The sequence below is a fragment of the Pithys albifrons genome, chromosome 10, assembly GCF_047495875.1.
Source record: "Pithys albifrons albifrons isolate INPA30051 chromosome 10, PitAlb_v1, whole genome shotgun sequence".
Classification (NCBI taxonomy): Eukaryota; Metazoa; Chordata; class Aves; order Passeriformes; family Thamnophilidae; genus Pithys; species Pithys albifrons.
The window spans coordinates 15,960,099-15,980,617 of NC_092467.1; the positions used below are offsets into that span (position 1 = coordinate 15,960,099).

The 20,519-nt window shown below is 39.1% G+C and overlaps 1 protein-coding gene across 7 annotated transcripts in view; it reads right to left on the minus strand.

Moving 5' to 3' along the window:
* The window catches only part of TLCD4 (TLC domain containing 4), a 30,739-nt gene extending 10,411 nt beyond the window's left edge, over positions 1–20,328 (minus strand). The window contains exons 1-5 of one of the 7 annotated variants that reach the window (XM_071565788.1): positions 20,116–20,328; positions 12,840–13,005; positions 8,387–8,476; positions 3,164–3,222; positions 1,327–1,421 (exon numbers count right to left, since the gene is read on the minus strand). In XM_071565788.1, the coding sequence (XP_071421889.1) occupies positions 1,327–1,421; positions 3,164–3,222; positions 8,387–8,476; positions 12,840–12,994 (399 nt within the window). In that variant the 5' untranslated portion in view covers positions 12,995–13,005; positions 20,116–20,328. Of the gene's footprint in view, positions 1–1,326; positions 1,422–3,163; positions 3,223–8,386; positions 8,477–12,839; positions 13,006–14,333; positions 14,357–17,629; positions 17,899–17,983; positions 18,118–18,905; positions 19,687–20,115 lie in introns of those variants that run through there. The other 6 variants (XM_071565784.1, XM_071565785.1, XM_071565782.1 and 3 more) reach the window with 6 other exon arrangements.
* Positions 20,329–20,519: the final 191 nt, after the last annotated feature.

The following is a 20,519-nucleotide window of genomic DNA, read 5'->3' on the forward strand; positions in this document are numbered from 1 at the left end:
TTTGCTCTAGCAACAACTAATGAATTTTCTGCAACAGGGATTAGCCTTTCATTTCTCTGATAATTAGCTGTAACTCACTTTCATCCATAAAAATATTAGTAGATGTAATTATCTTCAACCCAAAACAAAGTATTTACTTTTCAGTGTACTTCAACCCCTTTAAACCATTACATGGGAAATCTGACAACAATCTGGCATCTGGACACTTTTAATATTTTAAACCTGGGATTCATACAGTACACAGGGAAAGAAATGGGATAAATGAAGTAAATTGTATTTTATATAATTACTGAATGAGCTTTTCAGAAGAAATTTGGAAGCATTATTCTATTCTGGGCATTAATGAGGTTTCTACCAAGTTATGTGGACATCTTTGAGAAATTCCAGAAGCAGCGAAGGGTATCTCAGTCTTTATCCTATAGCACTATCCTTCTCTTCCCCTTTTCCCTTCATTGTATGTGCACCTTAGATATTTATAGATATACACAGTTAATGGTCTGTTATTTCCCCACCAAAGTAACCTCAAACAAGAAGTCTCAGAGGATCATTTTGTCATAACTGATTAAAAAAAATAATAAAAATGGAAAAGAAAGAAACCCCTACACCAGAAAAAACACATGCAGCTGGCTAGTACATTCACCACAGTTAGGAATCACTGACCTGTGGCCTTGCAAACACAATCACAGAATCATTAAGGTGGAAAAGACCTTTAAGATCGAGTCCAATTGTTAACCTTGCACTGCCACGTTCACCACTAAACCATATCCCCAAGTGCCACATCCACACTCCTTCTGAACACTTTCACCGAGGGTAATTCCATCACTTCCCTGGGCAGCCTACTCTGATGCCTGGCCACCTTTCAGTGTAGGAATTCTTCCTAGTACCCAGTCTAACCCCGCTTGGCACAAAAGTTGAGGTTATTTCCTCTTGTCCTGTCACTTGTTACCTGGGAGACAGAAACAGAACATAACATCTTGAAACCATTTCCTTCTAATTTTCTAACTAAATATTCAAGCTAGTGCTTTTATTTGAAACCCTTTTCTATAACCCTATGAAAAGCCCCTCTGGCAATGTTTCTTTATAGCAAAAACTGAGAGGAGTTTTAACCTAAGCCATTACACACTTTTGTTGAAGGAATGTAACATTGAAAAGGCATGTGCTTACCACAAATAACTGATAAAAACATTTAGAAAGAAAGACAACTGAAACTAAAAATATGCTTTTCATTAACCAGTGAACACTTTTTTCAACATTAAGCAAATGAGATACATAAAAGCATTGTCTTCAATCTCTTCTGCTTATGTTACTAGAAAATATAGCACTTACCAGTACAAAATAGTAAGCATACAGAGCTGCCAAGTGATGTATTACAAAAAATTTGTCACCAATTGCCTTCCAGTAGTAAATAATAAGCAACAGATCTACAAGAGAACAGAAATAACTATAAACAACATTTTATTATACAACCATTTACCTTAGAATAGTTTCTCTAAGTTTTAGAGGTATGCCAAGATGTGGCACTAGTAGAAATTCTCTTAATTAATTATCTCTGAAGAGAACATCTTTATCCTAAAGATTTTACTACAGTCAAAGCAACAGTATTTTCACAGCAATTGCTGTAAATTATGACTTTACTCATCAATGAAAGTACAAAAGCAATAACTTTAGCTGAAATATTTTGGAAGATAAAGTGGATCTTGAATCTCATAGTGACTTCACAGTTATGATGCAAAAAAATCTGACCAAGTGGGGAAGAAAAAAAGGCAGAGAGGGGTACAGGGGACATAGCAAATATAAAAATAAATGCAATAAATGCAAGGATCTATTATGGGGAACTTCTGAATCACTAACAGGGAACCATTTACCAAAAATACTTTACAATAGGCATTTGGAATGAGAGGAATATTACCTTTATTAATCTCTATTTTCCAATTACTGCAAAAATGACATAGTGGACCTGAGTTAATAAGAAAAGCTTAAACAGCAAAGTTCTTCCTTCTCTCATGATGGCCTGAGATTTCAGATTTTCTTTTCTGTACTGGAAAGAGTACTTTGAATTGGAATATTAGTGATCAAGGTTTCAAATTCAAGACTTTACCCCTGTGCCTTTTTTATGTCCAGTGTGTGCCTTGATCTTTATTATATTAGCTATCCTCAGGCAGAGCTCTATATCATCTGATATAGCTGTTCCACTTTCTATTAATAATTAAACATCAACTATATAAGGAAGTGAGAGAGAATGAGTGGCCAGGTTGAGATCTCTGTTCAAAGGCATTTATTAATGCATAATTAAATCTAATGCATAAGTATGCAAAAATAGATACTGATTCATTTAAACATGGGAGCAGACCTTATGGAAAAAACAAAGACTTAAACCAACCCACAGTTTAACCGAGTGTGCTGATCACCAGATTATCAGTTCCACTGGGGTGAGTAATCTAATCTGAGAGATAAACAAGTCCATGGCCCAGTCTCCGACCACAGACTTCATCCTAACATGAGAAGTTTCCCCTGAAAATAGTACAAGTCGCAACAAGTTTTTGCTTTGATAAATCAGTATTATCCCCACATAACATAAAAGAAAGCTCCAAAGCATTTCGTAGCAAAATTTCCATACCAATTCTAGTAGACAGCAAAATGAAGAACATAAAACTTCCCTGTTTTATACATGACTAAATTTTGGCTTAAAATGATACTAAAAGATGGGCAGGCAAGATCCTATGGCATCATTTGCCTCAGCTTGCATTAAGTGTTACTAAAATTGTTCTGTCAGCATTCTGAGGTCACAGGAAGAAACATGAAAAAAAGCCTCCAACTTGTAAAAGCTGTAAAGGGAGTGGAGGGCACTGCTCTAACACCTTCTCAGTTGGCCAAAGGACAAAACTGAGCTGGAGTTGGTGGTAGTATATCAAACCATCACAAAGCCACACAGTGGCATCTCCTCACTGCCTGCCTGGGCAGATATTGCATCTTTCACATCCGCTAACAAGATCCTGTGATTTCACCACAACCCACAACTCCATTAGCAATTATGTAGCCACAGCATAAATTGTATTGTATGCACATATCTCATCTTCAGCATAGTGGCTCAGCATAAATATATAGGTATAGTGACTCAATATAAATAGACAGGTTGTATGTTATATACATGTTGCATCATTACCAGAAATGAGGTAGCCTGTGGTAATAGCAATATTCAGCTTCACAATCGAAGGGTCACCCCTGTAAACATATCAAAAATACATAGTTACAGTCCTTATAATAAAGTAATTTGCAAAGGACAAACACAATGTCCATCAGGTCACTGTATGGTTGGCTCATCAGTAAGATATTATGCAATCTGGATAAGAAAGGTTCTAGTCAAGAAAATTGATTCCTTTTTCACCCAGATGAATGACATTCACTAACTACCCTAATCAGGATCAATCCCTGCCCCAAGAGCCTTGCTAGAGGTTAGAACTGAAATAGAGCAAGCACTCTGAGCTGGCTTCTCTGGAAACGGAGGATAAAAGAAAACAGCCCGAGCAATGCCTCTTAGCCCTTTAACTGACACTCTATCTCCATTTTTATCTTCTGCCAGGGTTAAAACTTTGTTAAGGATGACAAAAATATCTTGCTCAGCTGGTGCTTTTCACATTCAGAATCTGATGGATGCTTACAGGGATAAATGGAGTAGACATGAAAGGAATTATTTGCCAGTTCTTTGGAGCCATGGAACCTTCAAGGAAAAATGCTTTCCAGAGGAGTTTCACACCTTTTGGGTGCCAAACATTCAGCAAGTAAAGCTCTTAGTAGCATATACACAACTTCAGTTCCTCTAGAATATTCAAAAACCCCAAACTTATGATTACAGATCAAGAAAGGGAAGCATCCACATTACAGAAAGCACCGTTTGTCCTTTCCCCCCACTGTCCTCTGTGCATTCCTATTTTGAGGAGTTTCCTAAGCTAATCTCTTTTCCTTGGCATAAAAGATCCTAACTTTTAAAAGTAAGTTGTGCAATTAATCTAGCTATGTTTTATTTAAGTAAAAGTGATAGATCAACAGATTGATAAAATGTGGACTGCTCAAGACAAGCTGTGAAAGCAACCATTGTTGTAAACCTTCTGAGAAAAAAGGAACCTAACAGTGCTTACAGCCACCTCTAATACAAAGTCTACCTCAACCAGAACACAGTAAAATGCTATTATACTTAGCTGTTATTTCCTAATCCTGTTAAAATGGAGCAGTGAAAGGAATTTCCTGTATTATTACAATCTGTTCACTAAATGTTAACGCTTTCTTAGTGTCTACAATTAATTGCTTCCCTCATTGAAAGGTTAGCTTACAGGAACATAGGACTCATAAATCCAGAATTCTGCTGTTAGGGGAAGAAAAAACATTACCAGGAGAGTCTGGAGCTCACTCCAAGTCCATGGCCATAGAGGCTCGCTTAACTACAACTTGAGATAGGACAATTTTTCCATGGCTTCAAAACCTGATTTCATGAGCTTTGTAGGTTGTGGGTTGAGTGCTTCTTTAGGTTTAGACAAAGAGCACAGACAGATGCGTTCTCACAACTTTAGCAGATACTCTTACAGTTACAGCCCTCCTGTTAGAGCTTCCAGCTGCAGCAGCAGCATCATAACCCAACTTCTACATGGTCGCAACACACTTTAGCACATAACCATCAAGATTGAGCCTGCACTCAGGAGCCTTCCTAATTCTTCTCCAGAGAAGAGGCAAAGGACTGAGTATATGAAATTGGTTCCTTGATACTGGTAAACATGAATTAACTGGATGAGACAGGGAATGGTTCACTTTCCTTCTTTTTTCTCCCAGAGAATGGTTACTTTGCAACAAACTTCTCTAGACTTTCTAAACCAACACTTCAGCAATATATATGGCTGCACTGTCCATCTATCACATCCCTTCAAGTAGAGTTTTTGTTAGAATTTCAAATTAATCTCAATTAATGGAAAACAGAATTTAGTCTGAAATCTTCTAGATTTCCTCATTTATCTCCTTGAATGGAAAGTGCAATGGAGTTAATGAGCCCTAATGTTTGCAGCCTAGTTTTGATGCAAGCAAGAGCCAGGAATGACAAACAGGGAGTAACTTGAATAAGCTATTGGGAAAAGCTATCTCTTAGGTGATTGCTAAGGAGGCATGTGTGGCAAATGAATTATACATGAATACACACAGGCAGATAGAACAAACAAAAGCACACATGACTTTTTCAAACTTCTTTGCAGATGTAGAGTCATATAAAACACTAATCAAACATCAGACTTGAACTGTAATGACTGTAAAGTGAACAGCTACAGGAAAGAGCCTGCTTTTCTATGAAGCTGTAATTTAATTCACTTATTTCACTTGTTTACATCTTCTCCCTCTCCTTATCTGATCTCTACCACCTCCACATTTTCTACTGTGTGATTCACACCACCTCAAAAACAATTCTACAGCATCTGTTGGCTAGTCTGTAGTACATATAGAAAAAAAGGAAACATGTTATGAGAAGGTCCAGACCATCAAAAAACATATATATACACAATACTGATACTTCCCTGCAAATCTCCAATGCTCCAGTCTTTGTTACGCATCTGTTTTCAGTCATACCACATTCTTTGTCCATTGAGCCCAAACCTTAGCAGGAGTTCTGATCCCTTTCAAGATATATGGGTATCATTATCATCATGTATTTAAGCTTTGCATGAACCCAAAACTTAGGCTGAAATATGTAGAGGCTCAGAACTGGTGATTTTTCATTATAGATAATAGATTTTTCATTATAGATATCTTTAAATCACATGGAAAAGAATTATTCAGTACTGTCATACAATCAATGACTACACAAAGATGGTAGAAATAACTAATGGAAAAATTGTCTGAATAAAAACCTTCCCAGTAGTAAAAACTGGGGGTTTTTTTCGAGTTACCTGGGCTAGAACTGTGCAACCAAGCTGTGTGAAGGACTCATGAAGGACTAATGGACATTTACTCACAAACTACTGAAACTAGATTCACAAATATTTCTTATATTGTTAATAATAGATTCCTACAGAAAGGCTCATGCATATTTCATGTCTGTAAATGACCAAGTCCCACATCACAATCTCAGATTGAGCAGCCTTGCAACAGTCCCTCTGGCATTTCCCATATAATTTGGTTTTTTGCTCTTCAGTCAAGACTATGTGGATTCCACTACAAATCAATGTAAAAATCATAAGCAACTTACAACTTAATGTAGAGCTAAGCCATAAAACAGACTGGGGGAAAAAACCAAACCACAGTTAAAGCTCTACATGGTTACCTAAGACATTAATTGATTTGTACCAGGAACTCAGATGACGTAAGGGGGACTGCACAGACTAATGCTGGGCATCTCATTCTTAAGAGATGTAGAAGTCAACCTTAGATGAAATCGTGCAGCTGCAAATTTGAACAAAATCACCCTACACTTCTGGCTTCCCTGGAAGAAGAAAGTGTAACTTAAAGCTGTGTTTCTCACAGGCTGCATACAAGTACTTGTAAAGCTATGGCCAATACTATGTGTGGCCTTCCTTTGCATTTAATCACTTGCATGCACATGAATTCAAATCATTGCAATGTTTTAAATACAGCAATACTTCACATATTTTAAAATTTACGATAATCACTGAAGATACTAATTTACACATCTCAAGTGTGTTCTATGTGGTTTTGACTGACAAACTCCTGAAACCACTAAGATAATTTTGACCAAGAAATAATTTACAGTAATTCTGCCATAAAATGAAGCTGAATCTTTGATTTAAAGCACAAAGATTAGCCATACTTCCACTAGATTTTAATGTTTTCCTTACTCTACCAAGTGCAAATAAAACCACAGATAGCAATTTGTAAACATGGCCAAATTAAAAAAAATATTTGGAAGCAATAGTAAAGTACAGAAAAAGTCCACAAAGGCAGATGGATTTTCTCTAAGATTTAATGTTTTCACATCATCTACTATGCTAAGGCTTTATAAGCAACACTAAGCTTTCACGATACAAAAATATCTGATTTTGTATAATGCAATAAAATTTTTTTCAAACTTATTAAGAACAAAAATGGTTTGATTTCTATTTAATTTTATTTATCCTTGGAATTACTCCAGGAAAATCTAATAAATGGGAAGATCCAGTTTATCATCCCCAAGAGGCTTTTATTTCTGCCACTCATTACTTCTTTTGTTCCGCTTATAACAACAGCTACTCAGACAAACCAGGATAAAAGCTTCTATCGGATAAAGCTTGTAACACTCACCAAGAGAGCCATAATAACATGCTGCTTTTCAACATGGTTAACAGATCTCATAAGATAGTCAGACTGTATTTGGTCTCCTTAAAGATACCGGAATGCAACCAAAGAAAACAGTCAGCAATTTAATCATATATCACTACATACAGAAGAGGCCAGTGTTGCCTAAAGATGTGTTATGCACATCCATGGCAGGTCCATGGCAGAATGCTTCAAGAACACAATCCTGTGTAGTCCATGCTACACTGTCATTAACTTACAATAACGTAAGACCACAACAAGCATCAGATTTAAGTGAGTTTAAACTGACTCCTGGAGTGGTCATTTGACAAGGTTAAATGCAACAGTCCATGACAGAAACATGAAATGAAACAAAGTAATTAGTTATTCCTCAGGAAACAAATAGTCTCCTTCTAATATAGGCAAAGAGTTCCAGAGGATGATGAGTAAAGTGACAAATCTATAATTAACACAAATCAAATGAAGTCATATTGTTCCTCCTCCCTCAAAAAGTGTGAAACAAAACCATATAACTAAAAATCAAGAAAATATAAGCTTCCTATTGAATATTTTGGTAACTAGATAAAATATTAGATATCTGTTTACTAAATACTCTTATTGCTTGTGAAGTATCTACCCCTGAAACTTTCATAGTTATTGTTAAAATGAAGACTGATAGGGAGGCAGAAATATCAACATCTACATTTATCAATTTAGACATATATATTTTGGACATATAATGGGCCACCCCAACTTTCACACAGATATACACTCTCCAGTTCTGCAAAAGCTTTCCAATTTCACCTTAAAATAATTACAGTAAATAGCATCATTTCAGTCATACTGACTTAGATACAGTTTGCTCTTTAGTAACTCATTATGCTATTCCAAATCAATTGCTTGTATTTAATATATTCCACTTCAGAGACACACTGCACTAAGACATTAATATTGACAAAATAATTAACAAATTGTCAAATCCTATGGACATAAAAATGGACGCATCACAACTACATATTTAATGGGAAATGAAACTATTATTTCAGCAATTAATACACTGCAGGATTTTTTTCTTCTCAATTATTTTATTGTGTAAATACAACATATATGTAACATGCCTTACCAGAGATGGTCAGCATTAACAGCATCATCATACAACAAAATATATAGGCAAAATCCTCCCACCACCAAGGCGTGGAATGTGGACACTGTCCTGAAAAAGAGATCACAGTCACAAGAGGTACTGCCACTCACAACTTGCTATACTGTGCTTAAGGTAGGATGTCTTCAAAGACATTCTGGACTGTATCCAAATACTTCTCTGGAAGACAATAATCTGCCCTTTACACTATATCCAACCACTTAGTAGCAACAGGTGTGAATAAAAAGTCAAAGAGAAGGAATCTATGAGGTTGGAGAGGAACTGGTGATACTAGATAGAAAGCAGAGTCTTATAAGTAAGAGAGATCTTAATTTTCCTGCAATTATTCCATAAATTAATGAATCCTTAAAGACAGTATGACATCTATTTCTCTAACAAATGCCTCATGCATTGCCCCATTTGCTGGAAAATCTGTATGCATTTCAGATTCTTACTGGCCCATGAATCCTGCAGCAGTAAAGTCTGCCAAGTTCAGGTTTGGAAAGTGGCATTAAATGAAAAATCCTAAGTTTCAGATAGAACTTCTGGTGCATTTCAAGTAGATTCTGGTTTTCAAAGACAAAACTTGTGTAACAAAAGGTTGTAGCTGAGTACTCAAGGTATATTAGCTATAGGTTCATATGAACTAGCAGCTCACAGCTTTATTTTACACTTCTCTTGTTTGATGTAAGTCACAGTAATCAGAGTTACCTTGTCCCTGCTTCAGAACTCAACACTTTTTTTCCCAAAGACAGCAGTCTGCAGCATACAGGCTGCGTGCACACTGAAGATAAACTCTGCATGTTAACAAGCACTTAAAGAGAAACCTATTTAGAGGCCCCAGCAGGGTTTCTGCCAGCACACAGGCCAGGACCACTCTTGGCCTTTTGAGTCCACATGTATTCTTGGTAGGTAGAACAATGCAATGGGCATAGGTCCAAACTGCCTAACCTTCCTCCTCCAGCCAGGGGTTTAACACTACAATAAACTGCATCTAACACTGTGTGGCCGTTGTCTGCTTTCCCACTTTTCAAGTGTGACTACTACAGAAAAATTATGTGACAAAATAGCTGTACTGAATTACAGATATTGTTTGAAAGATGAGAACTAAGTTCAGTGCTGGGTGATTGGAAACACATTCACATGATATTCACACCAATAACAATATGCACACAAATGTACAGATGCTGTGAGTTGTTAGTCTTGACATTGTGCATATTGAATACATGTATTTGGAGGTCATTAATATTTTAAATGTCCTTAAGGCACTCTCAGGAGTGCCTTACCATTCAAGATTTGAAGAAAATACCTCACTTTCTGTGGAAGACTTTGCAAAGAAAGAGTAGGTTATAATCCCTACTCTGTTCCCAGAAGCTATTATCTATTGGCAATAGAAGATTCTGTAATCTTTCATAAAAAAAGACTCTATTTGCAATTTGTTCAAAGAGTGTCATTGTGCTATTTTCAGTACCTTTTTGATAGTGTTCCAGAAAGTGCATGGAGGTTCACAGGCTGTGCTCCCCACTCTTTTTTTAACAAAGAAAGAAAATTTAATTATCAGAATTTTAATTACAATTAATATTTTAATTAAAAGGTCTACTTTCACAACACAGAATTAGTGAAGATAGGAACTTTGCTTCCTTTTTTAAAACAAAGCATGGCTTGCAATATTAGTGTTTGAGAAACATCTGGAATTTTTGAACTTGAGGAGTGGATAATGCTCAAGAAGAAATATTTGTCCTAGAATATACTCATCATTTTACAGTTGCAACTTGTCTCTGGAGTGGTGTTTATCCAAACCTAAGTCTTTAGAATACAAGCTAGACACAAGCAGAGCACTTGAAAGGAGAGAAATAAAAGAAAAAAAAAGAAGCAGATTTCCTCCTTAATTCTAGATTTTGAAGTTTCTCTGTAGAAGATGGAACAGAAGAAGGGAAATAGTACAACATTCCACATTAAATCAAACTATTGAGCTCCATACACTTCCTTGAAACTACTGTCAAAGCTTGCATCTTTTAACTCCTCATTAAACTGCAAAGGAACAAGTTGCACCGCTAAGTTGCATACTTGTTTCTTCATTAATGAATATATATATTTTTTCACAACCACTTAATAGCAGTACAAACATGTATTATAGCAGAGGTGACAGGAATATATGCACAACAACTGAAAGAGTTGCACTACACCTGTGGCAAAATACAGTTTTTAAACTCTTTTTGAGTATCTGCATAGTTAAGATGCCAGAACCAATTACTTTACTGGTTCTTAATTCTTGGAAGGTCAGAGAGCTGCAGCTCACATGCTTGATTACAAAGCACTCCAAACTGGAACAATGTATTTTAAATGCTACAGCTCATTTCAGGCACATGCACTCTTCCAGATTCAGCTGAGCTGATAAAAATGCATAACCATCCTCTCTGCCAGTTTCCTTCAGGATTGCCAACAGAATCGTTTGTGTGTGCACTCCCTACACCAGTTCAATATAGGTCAAAATAACAACTACCTACTTTTAAATCATTTAAGTTAACCCAACTCATTTTATTGGGAGACAGTAACTTTATCTGCAGAGCTGTCTGAAGAATAAATATATACCGATCTACATTCTCTGAGGTCTCATTCCTTGAGATGTCTCTTCATTTTGGTGAAACACTGGAGTGATGAGGCAGTTTGAAAAAACACTGTGCCTTGGTTAGCAGAGCTGAAGTAACACAAGCACAGTTCGTCTTTCTTTCAGCTCATGCCCTCCTCAGGGCATGATGTTATCATCAATAAGTTGTTGATGAACCATGCTTTGTGCTTCATGCCTTCTAACTCTAGAAGCAGGTGAAGCCCTGGATCACAACCCATCTTTGTGCAGTATCTACATCCTGCTATTAACCCTAAGAAAAATAATGCAGAAAGAAGTAAAAAAGGGCATAGCCTGGGATGCTGTATCAACTTGAGCAGTTGAACACTACTCCAAAGTATCCCAGAGATTAAGAAGCAGCTTATTTCCAGCACATTTGTTATGTATGAAACAATTCATATGTTATTATGCAAAGCACTACCAAGCATGGGGTAAGTTCTTATAAAGCCTCTTAGGCAATTCAAGGGCCGCTTCATGTGGCTTAGAGACAGAAGTTCAGCTCCAAATGCCAATAGGTTAGTTTCCCTATCTGCCTCCACTGCCAGTTGTAACAGTGATAAACCTAAGCTGCACTGATATTGTTATCCTACAAAGTTGTTCAGGCAATAGGTAATTATTCAAAGATTGATTGAAATTAGGATGGTTCCTTTAAGAGCAATGCAAAAGGACATTTGTCACATGGCAGGGCTGGACTATTTGCGTTGCTAGTGCTGCCTACAACAATAGAAACAATTTTAGAAGTATCCATCTGATACTACCTCTAAACATCACTGACAAGGAACAGTGATGCAACTAACACATTTTTGACTGCAGTAACAGCCATACAGCATATACTTTTGAACTTCAAACTTGACAGAATTCCAAGAAAATATTTTAAAGTTGTAATAGGCTACTCAAACAAAGTTGTACTGTACTAATTCATTTCAATTGGAGAACCTTGTGTATTATAAATCCTGTTCAGAGTAGTATATTGCAAATAACACATCACTGGTCACCTCATTTGCAGATACTACCCTATACTTCCTTTATGGCTTAAAAGAGAGGAAAGTGTCCAGGAAGATTCACAGGGTTGAACAGGTTTCTAACAGCGTTCTGTCTGAGGCAGCAAGTGTACTGCAGGTGGATCTACCTCAGTGATGGAATGCAGAAACACAAAGGGAGTGAGGAAGGTTTTTAGACTGAGTTTCCACAATTCCTTCCTGAGTGTGTAGCCTGTGTCTGCCACAGCTTCTTCTTGCAGTCTCCTTCCCCGCCAACACACAGACATACCTGTCAAACCCGACTCTTCTCAATACTATGCCAAAGCTTCATTAAATTCCTTGGAAAAACACAGCTTATATAAAAGAGTTTGTAGTGTAGTAGCACCAAAGAAGAGAAAGCAAACTGCTCTGCATCCAAAAGCACAACCACGGATATGTTAGCATTTAAATCGTGCAATAAATTGCAATGCTTTTGATTTTCATATACGTTTGTAAGGGAATTTTGTATCTCCTCTTTACCAGAAGTGTCATAGAGCATCACTTCAGCATATTACCTCTCACTAGTCACTGTTTTCTTTTTTTACTGACTTGCACTTGGGCATCACTAACAAAGTGTTTAACATACAAGTGTTTGTAATGTTGTGTGTTCATGAAAGGGCCTCCACATTTCACATGCACAATTTGTTGCATGCCTGAAGCCAGCCCTCTGATCTTTACAGATTTTTAACTAACAATATGTAATAATTAACTAATAAGGTTTTCTGCACACAGGTGGTTCAGGTGTTGATTTCAGGTAGGTCACTAGCCATAGTTATTTTGAACACTCTACCTTGAATTCCATTCAATCTTCCGTTTTTGGCTGAGATTGTTAAAACCAGGTGTTATTCGTGTTGACACCCATGAACTTAAAACATGGAACAGGAGCTGAAATACAGTGAAACTGGCAACAGCAATGCCAATAGTCAGGTTGCTGAAGGAAGCCATTGTTCTTCAGCCTGTGAAGAGAAGCAGAAGGTAATTTCAGTCCATTCTCCATTTAACTATTTTAAGCAGAAACAGAAAGTGCTTTTGACAGCTAAGGTATCAACAGAAATATTACTCACTGGAAGTTTCAACCTGTTCAAAGTTTCTACTTAAGCCTTAATAGTATAAAATTAAGCTCAAACTTTATACCTAAAAGTTGCATTTGGTTTCAGTTTTAACATTTGCATACCACATACATTTTTTGTGACCTAAAGTTGCATGTATTTTATCTACACAGAAAGGGGAGGGGGGGGCCAATGATGAGTGCAACTATCAGCTCTAAAGCCTCCACTCCTGTCCCAAGAAGCTCTGATGTTAAAACTCATCTCATTCTTACCAGATTGACTGCTGCCAACAGGATCTTACAACAATGAAATCCAATAAGCACAGCAGAGAGGTTTTCGGGTCAGCCTCAGGAAGCAATGGCCTCACTGCAGCTTTCTGGCTGTGTTCTTTACAGAGACAATAGTTCTTAATTTGCAGTGTTGACAGTCAAGGGCTTGTCCATATTTGAGATTTCTTCTTCTTCACTAAAGTCTAAACTTTGCACAATTTCACAGCATACTAAAAAGCTTCCTACCATCAGTGCTAACGGATTTTTCAGTTGCTTGATGTTTAGCTGTTTCATGAGGTCTAAACAAATAGCTAAACAATTCCAGACATAATTGTCAGTTTCTAAATGCTTCAGTCATTTCCCCTGAGTCATCAGTATTTGCAAGACAGAATGACATTTTCCCAGAAGCCACAAACTTCTGACATACATCTCCAATTTGATAGTGAAGTGTTTTATACTTAAAAACTGGCAGAGGTTAACAACTCATAAAAGGCAAAGAGAAAAGGGGGGGGAAATAGCCTAATGGCTTAATTTAAAATATTTAAATAATTATTTTAGTATCTATTCAAATAACTGCTGTCGCTTTAGTTTTACTTACAAAAATATCTAAAACTAAAATGAAGACTTATAGGATAGCATAATTTAATGTTATTACAGCAACCTAATGGTCAGCAAAAACTGATACAGTTACATAATACATTTATATCCACCTTTATTTCACATGCATTACAGAATGAGTGAACATGCCTTAGATTTCTGAAATTGTATCTGCATTGCAGGTGGTAAGAAGCTTGAACTTCAGTGGGGGAAAAAAACAGTAAGAAAAGTCCACCAATTAAAATAACTTTTTTAAAATTTAGGGACAAGATTCTCACTTTGTGGTGTAAATGGTGACCATATTGAAACACACAGATCAAGAAAAAATACTTTTGTCTTAAAAGACTTAGAAGCAGAAGGTTTGATTACCCCAAACTTTTTACCCTCCATCTCTTTTCTAGTTATTTTCCCCAGAATTGAAGAGTAAACAACTTCCTCTGACTGGTACCACAGAGCGACAGCTACATAAACAAAAGCAGAACAAATAAGAGCAGATTGGTGAGTTAAACTGCATCATTATCATATGGATTTCATGTGTTTACTTCAGACCAGCTTTAATCCTGTCCTAGGGACTCCACAGTTTGCAGAACATACTTGATGTGCTCCTAGGGCCTATTTTCCTACTCAGCTGAACCCAAAAGGAATCCAGGCTGCATGCTCTGGGACACCTACACAACACAAATCATAGGGCAGCAAGTGGAGGTGATCAGGAGATTCAGTTGCTAAGTGCATTTTTAATCCAAACTAAAATTCTAATATACACATATTGCAGTGCATTGCATCAAACTAGTCAATTGCAGTTGTTTTCTGATGACCTGTTCTAGTTCAGCAGCATACTAGTCCCCCATACTTTTTAACAATTCTCTATTAAAACTTCCAATTTCAATTACTATCCTGAATACTCATTATTCTCAATTCTCCAAATACTTCTCCATCTGCCTCTACTGACCAGAAGATACAAACATAAATCAAACTTTATACAGTTTTTACACACTTGAAAGGACCTGAGCCAATGGGCATTATGCTCGATTTTCCAAATGTTCACCATTTGAAGGAATAAAACAATCAATTTAGTAACTTCCAGTTTAAACCCACTGAGAAGCACAGTATGTTACACATTCAGTGTATGGCCAAAACTTTGTTATTACACCACGTCATTTGTAGTAACCAAGTCTTCTCTTGGACAATGTAAGGGAACAAAAACGAAATCAGTTGGTTTAATTCCTGAAGTGAAGGAAGCCAAAACCCAGGTTAAGGACAATTCTCTTTTGAAACATAACAAAATCACTGAACATCAATCACACCTACCTCATCTTTTTGACTAAAATATAGCAATTCTCATGAAGCTACAAATTTTATTCATCTGTCATGACTACACCAGCACCTCTGAGTTCCAAAGACATTGACATAAACTTGGACAAGAGAAAGCCATATTTTGTTTTGCTTCCTTAGTACCAGAAGATAAATAATGTTTCAGTGTTTGACAGGTGTTCACTTTAGTATATATCATGGAATTAACCAAAAAGCCTTCCAGCCATCCCGTGCAAGAAATGCATTAGAAGACTAATCTTTCTCCTAAAAAGCTTGCACAGGGTCCTTATTTTAAGAAAGGGAACTTTCACTGAAAGTGCCTGATATGACTTTTAGAAGTTTTAGCAGCAAATGCAAAACAATGATGCCCACAACAGAGAAATGTATGTGGGTTTAGAGAAGACAAGCGAGGTAGAGAAGAAACTATAGTCACTTAGTCTCTGTGGCTGGTCTCAGAGATACTCAAGTTTTGCAAGCCTGATTTCATATATATTTATCAGATGCTGTTTAAGTAAATGAGCTTCCAAGTCAGTAATAATATCATATTTTACTTCAGCTAATTAATAGTGTTGTATTTTAATTCAAGGACCATGTGTAAACACAGTGTTTCACATGAAATGGAAAGAAACAGTTCAGCAATAAACATTTTTTCAAATCTCTTAGTTGTTTTCAACCATATCCATTTTAACATGAAAATTACTGTCATTTAGCAGATTTTCTTTTAATTTAGAAGAAAAACCATTCATGTTGTGGAACCAAAGCTTATGACTTAAAAGAAACATAACAAGGTTCTGATTACATACAACTATTTTGCCCTGAGGACAGTGACCAAAATTTGTAAGCCAAAGGCAGCTTCAACCACACTGAGTTTTTTTCCCCTAAGAATCTTCTTATAGCTGTCCAGCAAAGTCTGATCAAGATACAGAACTCTGTGGATTACACATGAGCAGACACTTTATCACCCAAACTGCATAGTCATTGATTACCATTCAGTCAGCTGATACGGGTTTTGAGCTAGTGGAAGGCTGGGTGGGGAAGGAGGTTTAGTTTAACTGCTTTGTAATTCAGGGGGGAAAGTACTATATCCATGTTGGTTCTTCACCATTAGTTTTTTAGCAGTAGTATTTTCCTGGCTTAGCCAAAATTACTATCTTAACAATTCAGTTTAACAGTAATTACATACACATGGTCAGAGCTTCACTCTTGCAGCTTTACAATGCAGTCTTTAGGTAAATAAATATCACCAAACACTTGAAAGTAACAGTTTCCAGCAAGGTGTTGCTTACATATGTCAAGTATGATTTCAAATTACTCTATTGAACCAGTAACTTTGAAAAAGTTAGTAACACAGCTTTTCCATCATACTCAGTAAGAGAAAAAAAATGTTGTTTTTCACCTGCTATTAACATACAATAGTTTTCCAGCAATTCTGTTTCTACTTGAAATTTAGAAGAAAAAGCAACATGAAGACCCAACATTCACTGACCCCCAATATGAAAACCTTAGGGACTTCTGATAGAAACAAGTCAGCATTGTGCCATCAAATGCATTTAGCAGTTATGTTCCCTTCATCTTACTATTTCCACATCAATTTTTCACATCATAAAAGTAAGAAATGCAACAGTATAGCCACAAGACATGGTAAGGAGGTGCAAAGCAACGTTTAAGGCCCTCAGCCCTTACTTTCTCTGAGACTGGATTTCAAGATGATTTGGATCAATTTCAAAAACAAGATTACACCCTAGAGCTGCTAGTGATACCAGGACATCCCATTCAGTCCTATGCTCTCGTGATCTGCTTAAAACTGAAAGCCAAATCCCATAGCTGTAAAACTTATCACACCAATCTGCAAGGAGCAACGCTGGACTACTTGACTGTTTGCACATTTTATAAGCCCAGTAAAAGAACATCTGCAGTGCTGGAGCTTTGCTGTGCTGTGGTTCTGAAGGGTAGTTTCCATTCCTCCACTTAGATTAGATGTACTGTGTTTGATATCTTACTTAGCTCAATAAGCAGCATTAAGGAGAAAAACGACAAAATTCAAACTACTCATAGCTTAAGCTATTCCCTTTTCTATTTAAGGCTATTCACACACACCACATCCCCCCACACCGCTCACTCTTTCTGCTCTCAGAACACCAAAGCAACCGGGAGATCAGGCACGCTTCTTCTAAACGGTGAGGTGTCCGCTACGATACCGTTTACGGAATTTCCTCAAACCCTGCGCGCAGCCTGGAGCCGCGAAGCTGCAGAGAGGGACCCCCACGCTCCGGCTCGGTGGGGCCGCCCCAGGCTGAGCCCCGGCGCCCGGGCACTGCCCCGGTGCCGGGCATTACCGTGCCGGGCATTATTACCGTGTGTGCCGGGCATTACCTCGCCGTCGCCGTGCCCCGTTGGCAGCGGCAGCCCCGGGCGGGCAGCGCTCCACACCCGCCGCTCTCGCTCCGCCCGCGGACAGCCGCGGACTCCGCCAGCCGCAGCCGCTGCCGGGCGGCGGGAGAGGCGCCGCAGCCGCGCTGCTCTGCGCTGTCAGCGCTCCCAGCGCCGCCAGTGCGGCTTGCGGCCCTCGGCCCCCGGGGGTGGCCCAGCGCGCACGGAGGGAGGGAAGGGGCCCCTCCACTCAGCCCCGCGGGGCGGGGGAAAGGGACGGGACCGCACCGCCCCCGCACCGCCAGCCCCGGCCGTGCAGCGTCACCCGCCCACCCTACCTGAGAGCGGGGGCTACGGGGGCTGCGGCGCCGCCGCCGCCGCCTCCTCCATCGGGGACGGGACAGCCCTTCGCGGGCGTAGGATGCTCCGGCTGGGGTCGGATTACGGCAGCCGGAGCCTTAAAGGGGCCGAGTCGCAGCCACCTGCCGCCGGGCCCGTCACGCCCCCCGCGGGCTGGGCCAAGGGCCGCGCAGAGAGGGGCTCGATAACCCGCGGACACAGCCCTGGTCCGTCCTGCCCTCGGCAGCGCCGCCCGGCGTCGATAGCCCCCCACGGCGCTGCGGGCCCCGCTGCCACCGCCGCCTCTGCGGCTGCCGCGGGACGCTCACCGGCCCCCAAACTCCGCTAAACGGGCATGGCTGAGAACGGCGTGTGCGTTGGGGGAGCACAAACATCAGTTAAGCGGAGCATCTCACATTCCAGCAACATTTTAGTCACTACGCCTTTCACTTGCATGGCCCCGTTGTTTGAAATATATCACGGGAAAAATGCTGATGTGACCGTTCGTGCCCCAGGAATCTGTTTACACACAGGGTCACAGGGAACACAACCATCATACACAGAACAGGTATTGCCAATACTTGCCCTTTGCTAAATTAAATGCTGTGATTTGTGACAAATTATTTTTTATTTTACAATTTTGAGCTGTTGTATTGAAAAATCAAACAGAAGTAGAATTGTATTGACAAATAGGACAGATAGACTTAGTCTTTTACCAAATAGAAAATGTGATGGCCATGCCTCTGTTCCTCCTGGCATCCTTCTGCTATCAACCACATCCTAAACCATCTCACTTTTACATTTCTCTTAAGGATTGCTGGTCTTTTAGATCAATAATTTAAAAATTCTCCTCTCTCAAACAAAGTCATGTTGAAGGCATTCATACATACTCTATAGATTAACCTGCACCTGAAAACTCACCTACCCTTGTACACTGGTGGCTCATGCAAGACATCTCGCACAGCAGGAATGCTATGGCTTAACCCTGAACAGAAACTGATGTTGGCTTGCCTTAATACGCTGATCTGTGAAACGCAGGTGCTGATTAACAAGGCATTGAGCCATTCCTGCTGCAGAAGAGGGAACCTGTAGGAGGTGGGCAGGGCGCACTGCAGGCATCCATAACTGTTTCCAGCCAGCTTGGCTTAGTCCATTGCTGAACATGAATCAACCACCAGGTAAGTGTGTGTGTAAATATCAGAACTACTGAAGTTTGACTTCCTGTGGACTTGTGTCTTATGACTGACCAGCTTTTAAACTGATTTTTGTTAAAAAATTCCACAAGATGTCCTCAGACAAGTGAAGGAGATCCCGTTCCTGCTTCCAGTCTTCTTCCATTCCAGAAACAAAATGATAAAGACAGCAATATCAGAGCAACACAATTTCTTAGTGAAATTAAGATTAAAACATTATCTTTGATGTCATTTAATTTTATTTCTCATGCAAATGAAGATTTCAACCTATTTTTCTACTATGTCTGCAGTTTTTAGTGAATCAGAACAGCCCCTAAGAAACCCAAGAACTCCATGGTGGGATCATAAACCAATTTCAAGATAACATAAACTATAAAAATTCCAAGAGAATATTTTCTTCAATGATTCACCTTCCAAAGAACAGCCCTCACTTTTTGCTTAATACAATATCGCTGACTTTGAAGTGTCTTTATATATACTCCTTTCACTTTTAAGTTGTAACACCACCCATACTCCATACGGACAAGCAGTGGACCTCTGGGGTGGGAGAGGATCTGCAGCAGCAATAAGGGCATGAATGGTTGTCCTCAGGCCTGCAGGCACTGGCAAGGACTGTTTCCATGCATGGTTAAGAACCAAAGACCAAAGGCTCTGAACAACAAGCTCTGGTAGATTTAGCTGCTATGTTTTAAGATATCATTTCTCTCAACTGCCTGAGGTCATGATCATTGTAGGAGAGCACAGCAATAAAAGTAGGTCGCTTCTTAACGTGCCAGCCTATGACCTGGAGTGCCCATTGTAAGAGCATGGTAATACCTAGCAGTAGGGTAAAACAGACAGATGAGAGTGATAATGTCTTGAACTGAAAGGTAACTCTGCCACAGCCCACCTGTTAGAGCTCTAAGCCTCAAAACAACCCATCCCCATTATGCACTTACAGCTTAGGAAGCATCTAGGAGAAGACAAACCAGACTCTCCTCAAACCTCCGTAATCAGGCCTGTGTAGCACACAGCATATCATGCAATTCCTTTGGCCCAGTGCTGCGTGGGTGAAACTAGTTTGACCTGCCTCACTGCTCTCTCCTTGGCCTGCAATCAGCACATTGTTGAGCACGCAGCAGATCATGACCAGAGGCAATGGCCTCTTTCAACAGCCCAACTACATGTGCTGGGTTGAGAGCTGCCAACGCTAAAGCTGAAAATGGTGGTGCACTGAGGATGCCAGACTGGCAGCTGCTCTCCACATGAGCGTACAGCAGGGTGTCTTGCAGACTTTTGATAAAGAAAATTTGCAGATAAAAGAGAACTGGCTATGGGGGCATGAAGGCAGTGCAGTAGAAAG